At 43.0% G+C, this 16,067-nt stretch overlaps 1 protein-coding gene across 2 annotated transcripts in view; it reads right to left on the bottom strand.

The window, feature by feature from the left end:
• Positions 1-8,138, bottom strand: part of rpap2 (RNA polymerase II associated protein 2) — an 89,455-nt gene extending 81,317 nt beyond the window's left edge. Inside the window, exons 1-3 of one of the 2 annotated variants that reach the window (XM_078218890.1) lie at positions 7,935-8,138; positions 2,634-2,748; positions 185-283 (exon numbers count right to left, since the gene is read on the bottom strand). In XM_078218890.1, coding sequence (XP_078075016.1) covers positions 185-283; positions 2,634-2,748; positions 7,935-8,113 — 393 coding nt within the window. In that variant the 5' untranslated portion in view covers positions 8,114-8,138. The remainder of the gene's footprint in view (positions 1-184; positions 284-2,633; positions 2,749-7,934) is intronic. The other variant, XM_078218891.1, reaches the window with a different exon arrangement.
• Positions 8,139-16,067: the final 7,929 nt, after the last annotated feature.

Below are 16,067 nucleotides of genomic sequence, written 5' to 3' on the forward strand. Positions count from 1 at the left end.
ACATAATTTTGTCAAAAGAGCAATGACTGTATGTGAAATTTATTAATCTTTTGATAAGATCATAAAAAATAGGTGTGGGAGTAGGACATTTGCTGCTCAAGCCTGCTTCACCATGAAATAAGTCTTGCCAAGAGCAAAGCAAACAACTCCCTGAATTAATTCAAAATATGTACAACAGACTTACATTCTCAAGTTTATTTTGGCAAACAGGATAGCCACACTGTTTGGTTATGGAACGTTCTTCCACAATATCCTGATAATGGACTGGAGTAATAAACTTTACCTTAATTGGAACAGAAATGGGGATAAATTACACAAACATTTCTGCAAATGCATACAAAAAGTGCATTATATTTCTAACACAGAATCATTAAAAAATTACTGAATTTCAGTTTACAGCTAGCCCTAGAGAAAGTTAGATCTCAAGTTATAAGAGGATAAAATTTACATCTGCCATTTAAATCAAATAACAAATATTTCACTTAGACAATTGACCCAAGACATTTTGCTGTGCAAACCCAGAGGTTTTAGTAAATCTAATGCGCTCCTTCAGTGTGTATTTTTACTCACCTGGTTTTGGGTAATAAATGGATCAAGGAAACCACAAAGTGGTATAGGAAATAATGACTGCAAAATAATTAAGTTCATGCAAGAACAGAAAAAGGAAAAAGAAAAGCCACAGGGATATTTGAGTTAGAAGTAAGCAAATTATAGTGATAACATTGGCCGTGTTAAATGAAATGAAAGACATAAACATAGTGAGAAAGAGTAGTCAAAGGAATAAAAAGGGTGATCTTCTTGTAAAGGCAGCTGGCATGTCTGAGGCACTAGAATGAGTATTTTGCATCCATCACTAAAGAAGAAGGTGCTGCCAATGTTCCAGTTAAGAAAGGTGTTGTAGAGAAATTGGATAAGATGAAAATAGATAAAGACTACTTATAAGTCACCAAGTCTGGATTGGGTGCATCTTTTAATAACTTGTGGGATGAGAGCATTGCTGGCAAGGCCAGCATTCAGTACCCATCCCCAATTGCCCTCAGGAAGGTAGTGATGAGCCCCCTTCTTGAACAGTTAAGGGTGAAAGTGTAGGTTGAAAACGCTGTTAAAGAAGCCTAGGGATACTTGGCTGTATAAGCAAGACATAAAACATAAAAGTAAGGAAGTTATGCAAACCCTTTATAAATCACTGGTTATAAGCTATTTGCTGTTGGATTGTTTCTAATTCTACAAACCACATTTTAGGTAAGATGTCAATGTCTCATAGCATGGGTTCCCAAACTGGGGGTTGTGAGCGCAAAGGCAGCAATGATAGCTGAGGAGCTTGAACTGAGTTTTGATAGCTGCAATGCCCCTTTAAAAAAATTTCTCCCCTTGTCAGTGGGTGTGGCTTAATAGTCTGCTCTCTGGGGCCTGATTGTTGCTACAACCATAGTCTGTGTAAAGGTAGGTCTTTGTTTTTTCAGAGCAAGCCCAGAAGTTTTAAAGTAAAGTTAATTTATTAGTCACAAGTCAGCTTACATTAACACTGCAATGAAGTTACTGTGAAAATCCCCTAGTCGCCACACTCCGGCACCTGTTCAGGTACACAGAGGGAGAATTTAGCATGGCCAATGCACCTAACCAGCACGTCTTTCGGACTGTGGGAGGAAACTGGAGGGAACCCACGCGTGCACAGCGAGAACGTGCAGATTCAACACAGACAGTGACCCCCCCACTGGGAATCAAAGCCGCGTCCATGGCGCTTTGAGGCAGCAATGCTAACCACTGTGCCACCGCGCTGACCATGCTTCTCTGGTTATCCATGCACCCCCTCCTTCAACAAACTTCTAATTCTCCAGCAGCCCCATTCCCCCTCCCAGATATTCACTCTCTCAAAGTCTGACATTAAAATAGGGTCACATTGGGAAAATGTTTGGGCACCACTGCCTTACAGAGAATGCAGAAAAAATTTACGAAAATGATACTGGGGATTAGAAACTTCAGTTATGTGGAGAGACTAGAGTAGCTGGGGTTGACCACCTTAGAGCAAAAGTTAAAGGGAGATTTAATAGAAATGTTCAAAATTATGAAGAGTTTTGATAGAATAAATCAGGAGAAACTGTTTCCAGTGGCAGGCAGGTCTATTTTCAGAGGACACAGAGTTAAGATAAAAGAACCAGAGGAGATTTTTAAAAATTCAGTGCACAATACAAGATCTAGAATGCACTCCCTAAGCAGAAGCCGAATTCAATAATTTTCTAAGGGGTCAAAATACTTAGATAAAAGTTTGCAGGGCTATTTACAAAGGGATGGGGAGTGGAACTAATTGGATGACTCTTTATAAAGCTGGCATAGGCACAATTAGATTAACGGCCTCCTTCCAAACTGTCTTGCACCACAATTCTATTTAACTGACGTTTGTGGAGTCTTAACTTCTTTTGGTCTACGTAACAACAGTGACTACACTGGCTGTGAAGATCTTTCGAAAACCCTGTGGATAGTATGGTCACTATATAATCATAAGCTCTAAGTACAACCCCTGTAACTGAAGAAAGATGTTACATTCAGAATAGTTTTGTGGCCTTTCCACATTTAGAAACTTTAAAAGCAAATCTCCATCAATATTATTGTCTCAAAAAAAACACCTCACTTACACAATCCAACAGAAATTCCTCCGTTATGTTTGTTTCAAGCAGTTGTTCAACAGTGTGAAGAGCTTTTGCCTCACATTCACGTTTCTTCATCAAAGCTACCTGCAATGCAGCTTTCCTACAGGTGGTATTTAGACAGAGGGAAAATCATGTTAGAACAAGTCAAATTACTTATTTCAGGATAATGTCTATTTGCCGATGTGTGTATTTACCCTGAGGATGATGCAGAGTTTTATTTATTTTTTCCTCTCCAGTGTCTGTACATCTTTGTTCTTCACCAAAGGTAGGTCAGATTTGTAACCAATGGGCAGCAATTACTTGACGTTTAGACAATGAGTTGTGACTGGCGAGTAGGTTAGAGACAGCTGCCAATGTTCACTTTGACAATCACCAGGGCACCAACCCACCGACAATACTCCCATCCTCACAAAGACCCCAATGCAATTGTTGAGTATCTCCAAAGTTTCCCCACAGTATTTATGATGATTATAGGGGCGCTGAGAAATGGTAGCTGCATGGTAATACTTTAGGAAAAAGAAACATTGGTTCAACTAGCCTACTCTTCCAAACCTCCCGTCTATTCCTGAAGTAATTCCAGAATTAATAACCCTGCATCCTCATCCTAATCAAGAATTCATCCAATCCACTTTTAAACACTAAACTTGTTTTCACCTCCACTTGGGAATCTGTGCCATAATTATATTGGTCTTTGGAAAAAAAAAAGTAAAATTCATTGCATTTCCTATTTTTGAGACCCTTGACATTAAACTGTGCCCTTTGTTCTTTCAATCGTGTCCAACAGAAAAAATTTCATACACCTCAGGGTAATTTATCTGATAGTTTAGAGTCCCTCTCCCACCCCGCCCCCAGGAAGCGGGAGCGATGTGCTCAGGAGAGGGGAGAAAGTACCCTTTCCCTTGTGGTTCTAATGGTTTAAAATTCCTCCCTCCTTTTCACCTCTTGATACCCAATTATTTGTGAAATGTTGTTCGTTTCCTCTACAGTGAAGACAGATGCAAAATACCCATTCAATTAATCCGCCATTTTGTTATTTTCCATTATTAATTCCCCAGATTCACTTGCTAGAAGACCAACGCTCACTTTGTTTACTCTTTTCCTTTCTTAATACTTGTAGAAACTCTATTTGTTTTTATATGTCTGGAGAGTTTTCTCCTGTGCTGTAATTTTTCCTGCCTCGTTAATCTTTTAGTCATTCTTTGCTGTTCTTTATATTATGCCCAATCTTCTGACCACCACTCAACTTCGTAGAATTATATACTTTTGTTCCAATTTGATATTATCTTTTAACTTCCTTAGTTAACCACAGATGGTGCACCCTCCCCTAAAGTGTCTTTCTTTTCCTCAGTGCAATGCAAATTTTCAGAGTATTCTGAAATACCTCCTTAATTTCTGCCTCTGCATCTCCACTGCTGTCATCCTTAACCTAATTTTCCAGATCACTTTGGCCAGCTCTGTCTTCATGCCTTCATAATTGTCCTTATTTAATCGTAGAATTCCTACAGTGCAGAAGGAGGCCATTCGGCCCATCAAGCCTGCACCGACAACAATCCCACCCAGGCCCTATCCCCTTAACCTCATGTATTTACCTTTCTAGTCCCCCTGACACTAACGGGCAATTTAACATGACCAATCAACTTAACCCGCACATCTTTGGTGTGTGGGAGGAAACTGGAGCACCCGGAGGAAACCCATGCAGACACGGGGGTTAAGTTAAGAATACTAGCCTTAAATTCTCTCCTTTCTCCTTCAAACTACATGTGAAACTCAATCATATTATGATTGTCGTTTGCTAGTAAAGAATTTAACTATTGCTGTGAAAAAACAAGTTGTCAACGCTTTTTGTCTCATCAGGACAAGTCACAAGAATACCAATATAAGGGAAAACAAGGCAGGAAGACTGAGTACAGCTGCAGAACTTAGATGGACTGAGCAAATAGCAAATTGACTTTCAACTCAAAGTGTCACGCTGTGCGTGCAAGAAGACGCAGACAGCCTGGAACCTTCATAGTAAGAAGTCACACAACAGCAGGTTAAAGTCCAACAGATTTATTTAGAATCACGAGCTTTCGAAGCGCTGCTCCTTCATCAGGTGAGTGGAGAGTTAGGTTGACAAACACGGCAAAAATAGACAGAGATGCAATTGCAAGATAATGGTTGAATGCGAGTCTTTACAGGTAATCAAGTCTTTACAGGTACAGACAATGCGAATGGCGAGAGGGATAGTCACAGGTTAAAGAGGTGTGAATTGTCTCAAGCCAGGACAGTTGGTAGGATTTTGCAAGCCCAGGCCAAATGGTGGGGGTTACACGTAGTGTGACATGAGACCCTGGTCGAGGCAGTCCTCATGCGCGCGGAACTTGGTTATCAGTTTTTGCTCGGCGATTCTGTGTTGTTGTGCGTCTTGAAGGCCGCCTTGGAGAACGCTTACCCGAAGATCGGAGGCTGAATGCCCTTGAAGTGTTCCCCAACAGGAAGGGAACACTTCTGCCTGGTGATTATCGCGCGTTGTCTGTTCACCTGTTGTCGTAGCGTCTGCATGGTCTCGCTGATGTACCATGCCTCAGAACATTCTTTCATGCAGCGCATGAGATAGACAACGTTGGCCGAATCCCATGAGTATAAACCGTGTACCTGGTGGGTGGTGTTCTCACTTGTGATGGTGGTATCCGTGTTGATGATCTGGCACATCTTGCAGATGTTGCCATGACAGGGCTGTGTGGTGTCGTGGTCACTGTTCTCTTGAAGGCTGGGTAGTTTGCTGCGAACAATGGTCTGTTTGAGGTTGCACGGTTGTTTGAAGGCAAGTAGTGGGGCTTGGGGATGGTCTTGGCGAGATGTTCGTCTTCATTGATAACATGTTGGAAGCTCTGAAGAAGGTGTCATAGTTTCTCTGCTCCGGGGAAGTACTGGATGACGAAGGATACTCTGTCGGCGTGTCCCATGTTTGACTTCTGAGGAGGTCGGTGCGGGTTTTTGCTGTACGCCTTGGAACTGTCGATCAATGACTCGAGTGCCCGTTCTTACAAGGGCATCTTTCAGCGTCTCTAGGTGTCTGTTGCATTCCTCCACATCTGAGCAGATCCTGTGTGTATGGAGGGCTTGTCTGTAGGGGATGACTTCTTTAACATGTTTAGGATGGAAGCTGGAGAAGTGGAGCATTGTGAGGTTATCCGTGGGCTTGCGGTACAGTGAAGTGCTGAGGTGACTGACCTTGATGGAGATGCGTGTGTCCAAGAATGCAACCGATTCTGGAGAGTAGTCCGAAACTTGTTGATGTCATCATGTAGTCGTTTCAGTGATTCAAAGGAAGAAAATGTCATCAATGTATCTAGTGTATAGCGTCGGTTGAAGGTCCTGTGTGGTGAAGAGGTCTTGTTTGAACTTGTGTATGAAGATGTTGGCGTATTGAGGTGCATCTGGAGATTAGCAGTTGGCGTTGAGTACTGAGGCTGTTGCAGCAATGCCGTTGTCGTGGGGATGCTGGTGTAGAGTGCCGTGACATCCATTGTGACAAGGAGTGTTCCTGGTTCAACTAGTCCACTGGTACGGAGTTTCTGTAAGAAGTCCGTAGTGTCGCGACAGAAGCTGGGGTTCCTTGTATGATGGGTTTCAGGATGCCCTTGACGTAGACAGAGAGGTTCTCACATAGGGTCCCCACATAGGTTCCCATTGCCTGATACAATGGGACGCCCGGGTGTGTTGGCCTTGTGTATCTTTGGGAGGCAGTAGAGATCCCAACGCGGGGAGTACGTGGAATGAGAGCATGGAGGGTGCTCTGAAGGTCCGGATCAAAGGTCTTGATTAGCCTGTTGAGTTGGCAGGTGTGTTCTTTCGTCGGATTTGTGGGTAACTGTCTGTAGTGTTTCTGGTTGCTCAGTTGTCGGTACACTTCTTTGCAGTAATCCGTTCTATCCAGTATGACAGTGGCCCCTTCTTTGTCTACTGGTTTGATGACAATGTTGCGGCTGGTCTTGTGAGCATGGATGGTGTTGCGTTATACTTGGGTGACATGCGGAGTTGTCTTGTGAGAGCAGCTGGTGAATCTGGCATTGACGTGTCCCCTGGCAGCTTGAGCATACATGTCAAGTCTAGGGCAGCGGCCTTCCAGCAATTGCATCTGTCTACATACGTGTTTGTGAACCCAACTCTCCACTCATCGAGGAAGGAGCAGCATTCCAATGGCTTGTAATTCCAGATAAACCTGTTGGACTTTAGCCTGGTGTTGTGAGAGCTCTTACAGTGCCCACCCCAGTCCAACGTCAGCATCTCCACATCATGGAACCTTCATATACAGGATGATTAGAATTTACTTCCAAGCAGAGTTTGTCTGCTGCTGTCCTCCTATCAAGTGAATGGGTCCATTGCTTAAACTATGTTGTAAATGCTCAAAGAAAATTCCTAGATCTATAAGGAGAAATCTAACAAAATGTGACAGAATGGTCAAGATTGTTGCATATGAGGCTCTGCTACGACCCAAATGGGAGAATGGAGCAACAGTTTGGAACCCCGAAGAAGCCTACCTTGTAAACAAACTGGAATTGGTTTATAGATGTACAGCACAGCTCATCTCAATGACGATGCTCAAACATCCAGTGTTATTTCTACGCTGAGTTCCCTGGAGTACACGGCAACAACTACGACATTCATGAGAGAATAATGCTGTTCTGCAAAGCAGTTCATCATGAAGTTATGATTGATGTTCCCATTCCCCCTCTACCTTCCCTCTCCTCCCCCCCCCCTCTATACCTTCCCTCTCCTCCCCCCCCCTCTATACCTTCCCTCTCCTCCCCCCCCTCTATACCTTCCCTCTCCTCCCCCCCCTCTATACCTTCCCTCTCCTCCCCCCCCTCTATACCTTCCCTCTCCTCCCCCCCCTCTATACCTTCCCTCTCCTCCCCCCCCTCTATACCTTCCCTCTCCTCCCCCCCTCTATACCTTCCCTCTCCTCCCCCCCTCTATATCTTCCCTCTCCTCCCCCCCTCTATATCTTCCCTCTCCTCCCCCCCTCTATATCTTCCCTCTCCTCCCCCCCTCTATATCTTCCCTCTCCTCCCCCCCTCTATATCTTCCCTCTCCTCCCCCCCTCTATATCTTCCCTCTCCTCCCCCCCTCTATATCTTCCCTCTCCTCCCCCCTCTATATCTTCCCTCTCCTCCCCCCTCTACCTTCCATCTCCTCCCCCCCCCCTCTATCTTCCCCCCTCTATCTTCCCCCCTCTATCCTCCCCCCTCCTCTCTGCCTATCGCTGTTGCTGTGATCTCTGGGTCGGACACTAACACTCACCTTTGGAGGGTCCCTTCAGTGTCCGCCGCCCGGCTCTTGCCGCTGACACTGGCCGGTGAAGGACAGCCGGTCCGGCTCGAGCCCTCCCGTCGCCGGCTCTTTGACTGCCTCGCACTCCACTCTCGCTCCGCCGCCATGACAGTACCACTGACCTCCGACCTCTGTACTATAGCCACCATGACAGCGCCACTTACCTCTGACCTCCTGTACGGCAGCCATCATGACAACCCTCTGACTTCCGTACGGCAGCCGCCATGACAGCCCTCTGACTTCCGTACGGCAGCCGCCAGCTCCAAGCCGTACACCCGGCAGAGACGGAGCTGTTGACAGTTCAATATTCACTCCATTCGGCGATTGTCTTCAGTTATTTCTGATTTAAAAGACGTTTTAAATTTCCAGTCATACGTTGCTTGAAGAAGAGGTATTATTTCTAACAAATGCTAAAAGTAAGAGAAATATCAACCAGTGCCTGAAAGAGAGAAGACATGTTAATGTTTATTTGATTTGATTTATTATTATCACATTGAGTCATAGGGGTTTACAGCATGGAAACAGGCTCTTCGGCCCAACTTGTCCATGCCGCCCTTTTTTATTTAACCCCGAAGCTAGTCCCAATTGCCCGCATTTGGCCCATATCCCTCTATACCCATCTTATCTATGTAACTATCTAAATGCTTTTTAAAAGACAAAATTGTACCCGCCTCTACTACTACCTCTGGCAACACTCACCATCTTCTGTGTGAAAAAATTGCCCCTCTGGACCCTTTTGTATCTCCCCCCTCTCACCTTAAACCGATGCCCTCTAGTTTTAGACTCCCCTACATTTGGGAAAAGATATTGACTATCTAGCTGATCTATGCCCCTCATTATTTTATAGACCTCTATAAGATCACCCCTCAGCCTTCTACGCTGCAGAGAAAAAAGTCCCAGTCAATCCAGCCTCTCCTTATAACTCAAACCATCAAGTCCCGGTAGCATCCTAGTAAATCTTTTGTGCACTCTTTCTAGTTTAATAATATCCTTTCTATAATAGGGTGACCAGACCTATACACAATATTCCAAGTGTGGCCTTACCAATGTCTTGTACAACTTCAACAAGACATCCCAACTCCTGTATTCAATGTTTTGACTAATGAAACCAAGCATGCTGAATGCCTTCTTCATCACCCTGTCCACCTGTGACTCCACTTTCAAGGAGCTATGAACATGTACCCCTAGATCTCTTTGTTCTGTAACTCTCCCCAATGTCCTACCATTGACTGAGTAAGTCCTGCCCTGGTTCAATCTACCAAAATGCATCACCTTGCATTTATCTAAATTAAACTCCATGTATTAGTATACAGTGAAAAGTATTGTTTCTTGCGCACTATACAGACAAAGCATACTGTTCATAGAAAAGAAAATGGACCTACCTTGCATTAAGTTGATCTTTCTCTGCACTATATTTATGGCTGTAATACTACATTCTGTACCCTTTCCTTTCCTTCTCTATGAACGGTATGCTTTGTATAGCGCGCAAGAAACAATACTTTTCACTGTATACTAATACATGTGACAATAATAAATCAAATCAAATCAAATGTGATGATGTAGTTTATGTGCAAACCAGCAAAAATCTTTTGCAGAAAGCAGTTAGTTCTATTTTGGAATTGTTTGAAGACAGAGGCTTTTGTAAGCTGCTCTGAGACTGATTTTCTTTCTGACAGCTTCAAGACTGTCTACACTTATTGTAGCAAGTATATTTATGGTTGTTAACTGTATTTAAAGTGGCATTAAGTCTGTAAGAGGAATGATGCTTATTTGGAACTGAAACAGTGATAAGTTAGAAATTAAAATTGTTTCCTTTTCATTTGTAAATATTGCTCAACTGTTAATAGTTAAGTTAAACATAGAAAAAGAACATAGTTGTTTAATTTGTTAGAGTTATATTTAAACTGTGTTATTAAATATTTGCTTTATTATAAAAGATCCCTAATTTGCCAGTGGAATTACTCCTGGAGTGAAACATCCTATCCTCACATTGACGCCTAAATAGAAAAACTATTGGGGTCTAGTCTGTCATCCTAATGTAACTTGGGCTTCTGGTCCAGTACCCTAAGAATAGAATATAGAAACATAGAAATTAGAAGCAGGAGTAAGCCATTTGGTCCTTTGAACCTGTTCCACCATTCATTATGATCATGGCTGATCATCCAACTCATGTTCCCACTTTCCCCCCCAACATCCTTTGATCCCTTTAGACCCAGTAGCTATATCTAACTCTTTCTTGAAAACATCAATGTTTTGGCCTCAACTGCTTTCTGTAGCAGAGAATTTCACAGGCTCACCACTCCCTGAGTGAATAAATCTCTCCTCATCTCAGTCCTAAATGGTTTACCCTGTAGCCTCAAACTGTGACCCCTGCTTCTGGACTCCCCTGCCATCAGGAATGTCTTTCCTGCATCTATCCTGGCTGGTACTGTTAGAATTTTACAAGCTTCTATGAGCTCCTCCCTCATTCTTCTAAACTCCGGCAAATATAATCCTAACCGACTCAATCACTCCTCTTATGTCAGTCCCGCCATCCCAGGAATCAGTCTGGTAAACTTTTGTTGCACTCTCTCCATAGCATAGAACATTCTTCCCCAGATAAGGAGACCAAAATTGCACACAATATTCCAGGTGTGGCCTCACCAAGGTCCTGTATAACTGCAGCAAGACATCCCTGCTCCTGTACTCGAATTCTCTCGCTATGAAAGCCAACATACCATTTTCCTTCTTTACCACCTGCTGCACCTGCATGCTTGCTTTCACTGACTATATACAAGGAGACCAGAAGTCTCGCTGCACACTCCCCTCTCTCAATCTATAGCCATTCACATAGTAATCTGTCTTCCTGTTTTTGCTGCCAATGTGGATAACCTCACATTTACCCATATTATGCTGCATCTCCCATGCATTTGCCCACTCACTCAACTTGTCCAAATCACAATGAAGCATTTTTGAGTTCCTCCTCACAGCTCACCCTCCCACCCGGCTTTATATCATCTGCCAATTTGGAGCTATTACATTTAGTTTCCTCATTTAAATCATTAATGTGCATTACGAATAGCAGTGAGATTATGATGGATCTGTGAAAAACACTTGTTCAGCCACAGCTAGAATACTGTGTGCAATTCTGGTCATCAAACTGGTGAGGATGTGATTGCACTAGAACAGGTGCAGAGGAGATTCACCAGGACGTTGCCTGGACTGGAGCATTTCGGCTATGCAGAAAGGCTGGTTAGGCTGGTGTTGTTTTCCTTAGAACAGAGAAGGCTGAGGCGGGGGGATCTGATTGAGGTGTACAGTTATATGAGGGACATAGCTAGGATAGATAGTAAGAAACGTTTCCCCTTCGTAGAGGGTTCAATAACCAGGGGGTATAGATTAAGGTAAGAGGCAGGAGATTTGGAGGGAATTTGAGGGAAAACATTTTCACCCAGAGGGAATCTGGAACTCAGTGCCTGAAAGGGTGGTTGAGGTAGGAACCCTCACAACATTTCCGAAGCATTTAGATGAGCACTTGAAATGTCATAGCAAATAAAGCTACAGACCAAGTGCTGGAAAACAGGATTAGAATAGATAGGTGCTTGATGCCTAGTGTAGACATGATGTGCTGAACGTGCCTTTTCGGTGTTGTAAAGCTTTATGTGTGGGATTTTCTGGCCACGCTTGCCCCAAAACTAGAAAATCCATAGTCAATGTCCCACCCACTACGATTCCTGTGGTGGGCGGGATGGGAAAATTCTCTCCCCCCCCCCCCCCCCCCCCCGGATACTCTCAAGTGGTGTTGAGCTGCCTTTGTGAACTGGTGCAATCCATGTGTTGTAGGTACACCCACAGTACTTTTAAGAAGGAAGTTCCAGGATTTTGACCCAGCAAGAGTGAAGGAATGGCCATATAACTCCAAGTAGGATAGTGTGCGGTTTTGGGGGGAAACTTGTATTCCCATGCAGCTCTTGATCTTCTAGGTTATAGAGATCATGGGCTTGGAAGGTGCTGCCAAAGGAGCTGTTAACCTATGTCATGTAAAATAGCTACTTACATTTTACATCATAAGCTGTAAGTATATATAACAAAAAGTACTGGAAATACTCTGTAGGTCAGGCAGCTTCTGAAATAATTTATCTCCCCACAGATGCTGCCTGACCTGCTGAGTATTTCCAGCATGTGCCATCTGAAAGAATATAGTCTCGTGGCTCCCTCACACATTGGCTGCTTCTTCCTCCTTGGTTGCGTCACCAGGAGGAAGTATTCCCCACAGGAAGGGAGAAACAGAGATGACCCATCATTGTCTTTTCTTTAAACATCGCCTAACACCTGCTTTCAAATACACACCATGTCACCATGAATGTTGTGTGGCTTTGGGAAAACAGGGAAGCATGTTTTATACCATTATCCTCACACAAAGGAAATCTCCATGATCCATCCAATCATGAAGCTGCTGCAGTAATAAAAATCAGCAGAGGAGACATCCAATTAAAGAAACGGATGAGAGATAAGTATCTCCAGGAGCTGTCCCATCAGGAGAATGTTACTAGGATTCCAGTCAGATCAGTACTAACTTACATATAAATATTCCAATCTGCTAAGCCATGTGATGAGGTAAGTAAAATAGGAATGATTTCTTTATTGTCAGCACATGGCAGTTAGATATGATTGTTTGTCCAGGCACAATATCCTTTTGTTGGTTTCAGGAAAGCATTTAAATCATTGAAGAAAAGCTCTGAAGCTTGTGTCAGGAGGTATATTTGAAATGTTAGATGTATCACTGATATTTAACTTATGTTAGCAATGTTTAGGTTTTGGACAAAAACAAATGTTCATCTCGATGTGTTATAAAACTCAACTAAAGCCTGTATGCACAGGCTTTCTGTTCGAATTACCAATAATCGTCTTAGGAACAAAAGGATTATATTGTGCTGTCAAACTGTACATAAGCCATCAATAAAAAATAATTAATATTTTACACATCTGTTTCATTTACATTACCAAGAATTGAGAAGAAGGTAAGGTCAGCATATAGGAAAATCAACTAATATTCACAACAAAGAGGCTGGCATATAGGAAAATCATTTAACATCAGGAACAAAGAGGCAATCAGACTACTAAACTAAAGCCTCATTATGTAATAACAAGCTTGAGCAGCTGCTAGATCTTTCCAAAGGTAATAATCACAACAAGGGACTGGATAGTGTACAGTTTTGTAACCTATAGCTTCCTATAACAGTTCAAGATAAAATATCACAGAGCAATATCAGGGTATAATAAAGTTTGCAAGTTCATATTATCTGAATGTATTTTAGGACATAGCATGGCATTCAATAAACTTATTAACTCATATTATTCTTTAATTTAGCTTTTCTGTTAACCAGTCTATGTCAAGGCAGTTAATAGCAAATATTTGATTCGATTTGATTTTGATTTGATATATTATTGTCAACTGTATTGGTATACAGTGAAAAGTATTGTTTCTTGCGCGCTATACGGACAAAGCACACTGTACATAGGGAAGGAAAGGAGACAGTGCAGAATGTATTGTTACAGTCATTGCTAGGGTGTAGGGGAAGATCAACTTAATGCAAAGTAAGTCCATTCAAAAGTCTGATGGCAGCAGGGAAGAAGCTGTTTTTGAGTTGGTTGATATGTGATCTCAGACTTTTGTATCTTTTTCCCAGCAGAACAAGGTGGAAGAGAGTATGTCCGGGGTGTGTGGGGTCCTTGATTATGCTGGTTGCTTTTTCAAGGCAGCAGGAAGTGTAGACAGTGTCAGTGGATGGGAGGCTGGTTTGAATGATAGACTGTAGTTTCTTGCGATCTTGGACAGAGCAGGAGCCATACCAAGCAGTGATACAACCAGAAGGAATGTTTTCTATGGTGCATCTGTAGAAGTTGGTGAGAGTTGTAGCAGACATACCAAATTTCCTTAGTCTCCTGACAACGTAGAGGCATTGGTGTACTTTCTTAACAATAGTGTCGGCATGGAGGGACCAGGACAGATTATCGGTGATCTGAAAACCTAAAAACCTGAAGCTCTTGACCATTTCTACTTCGTCCCCATTGATGTAGACAGGGGCATGTCCTCCACTATGCTTCCTGAAGTCAATGACTATTTCCTTTGTTTTGTTAACATTGAGGGAGAGATTATTGTCGTCGCACTAGTTCACCAGATTCTCTAACTCTATCTCTATCCTGTACTTCGTCTCATTGTTTGAGATCCGACCCACAATGGCTGTGTCATTAGCAAACTTGAAAATCGAGTTGGAGGGGAATCTGACATCTCCTAGAGTGCATTATTAGGTAATGCAGATTAATTCTGGTAGGGCAATTGTTCCTATGCTCCTAATGTTAACTGTTTATCCTATGTGATCATTTATTGTGTATTTTTAATTTTTGTGCAACAAACAATAAAGGGAGATGAATATTAAAAGGCTTTAAGTAAATAAACATTGCTGAACTTATGATAGCACAAGATTGTGCAGAAATATAGATATAGAATGGAAGGTGATTGAAACCTACAAGATCCTGAAGGGACTTGATAGGATACCAGAAGCATGCTTCCTCTTGTGGGGAAACTAGAACAAGGGAACACAGTTTAAGAATAACAGGTCTCCCTTTTAAGATGAAGATGAGGAGAATCTTTGTCCCCTCAGAGGGTCTTTAGTCTGTGGAATTCTCTTGGGTAGAGTTAGACAGATTTTTGAAAGACAAGGGAACCCTAGGATTATGGGGGATAGAAGGAAAATGGAGTTGAGCCCACAACCAGGTCAGCTATGAACTTATCGAATGGTGGGACGGGCTCGAAGGACTGAATGGTCTACTCCTGTTCCCAAGTCCTGTGTTCCTACCTAAAAGAGGCCAAGTCCTGTGTTCCTAAATTTGAAGTTTTGTTTTATATTTGCAGCTGATATTGGCTAATGTGAACTAGAAGAATATTAGAATAACTGAGCAATATAGGTAAAATACATATGTTATCATGCCTCATGATATCCCAACAAAATTATTTGCAATGCAATGCAGTTTTGAGGGCAAACAAAAGAAATAGAATTTGCACAGGAGATCATTAAAAGGGAGAAGAGTGGAAAAATAAATGAAAAGGCAGATAAGAATATTGGTATTCACAACAGAACATTGAAGTTTTAGTCTATGGTACACCCCATTTCTACCAGGATTAGTGGTTTCAGTATTGAGTTGGCCCTCTGACCCATTAGGGAAGCCCTCTATCTGTTATAATTTAACATTATCATTGCTCTTACACGTAACAACTGCCAGATCTTTTGACAACAATCCAATCTGAAGTTACAGGTTTTGATTGCAAACATGACTTGCTTTAACTCACTTCTCTCATATTTCGTAGAATAGAATCATTGAATCCCTACAGCAGATGGAGGCCAATCGGCCCATCGAGCCTGCGCTGACAACACATCCCAGCCAGGCCCGATTCCAGTAACCCCCCAATATTTGCCCTGCTAATAATCCCCTTGACACCAAGGGGCAATTTAGCATGGCCAAGGAACCTAACCTACACCTCTTTGGACTGTGGGAGGAAATCCATGCAGACACGGGGAGAACGTGCAAACTCCACACAGACAGTGACCCAAGCCGGGAATTGAACCGGGTCCCTGGCGCTGTAAGGCAGCAGACTGTGCCACCCTGCTTCCCAGAAAACCTCCAGAAAAATAGACAGTTTGCACATCTTCAAGTAGATTTACACCTTAATTCACAAATGTCAATCCTGACGCACTGATAATTTCTTTACTTTGATAATTGTTCGATGATTGCGTTAGAAAGCTACTGATCCAGTAGTACGAAGGGGAGGGACTGTTATTAAATGTCGGCAAATATTAAATTTTTCCACTTTAACCTGGTGTTGTTAAAACTCTTACTATTAAATGTCAGGTCAACCCACAACCTGAATCTTGACAGTTGCCCAGAGGGCGGGAGGGAGGCGGGGCCTTGGGGGATGGGGCGGGGCCAGGTGGAGAACGGGCGGGGCCAGGCGAGATGGAGCGGGGCTGGGAGGAAACGTGGGAAAGGCAAGCCGGGAGTGATGGGGCGGGACCAGAGGGGATGGGGGCGGAGCCAGGGGAAACGGGGCGGGGGGGGACAGGG

This window comes from Mustelus asterias, chromosome 8, assembly GCF_964213995.1.
Source record: "Mustelus asterias chromosome 8, sMusAst1.hap1.1, whole genome shotgun sequence".
NCBI classification, from domain to species: Eukaryota; Metazoa; Chordata; class Chondrichthyes; order Carcharhiniformes; family Triakidae; genus Mustelus; species Mustelus asterias.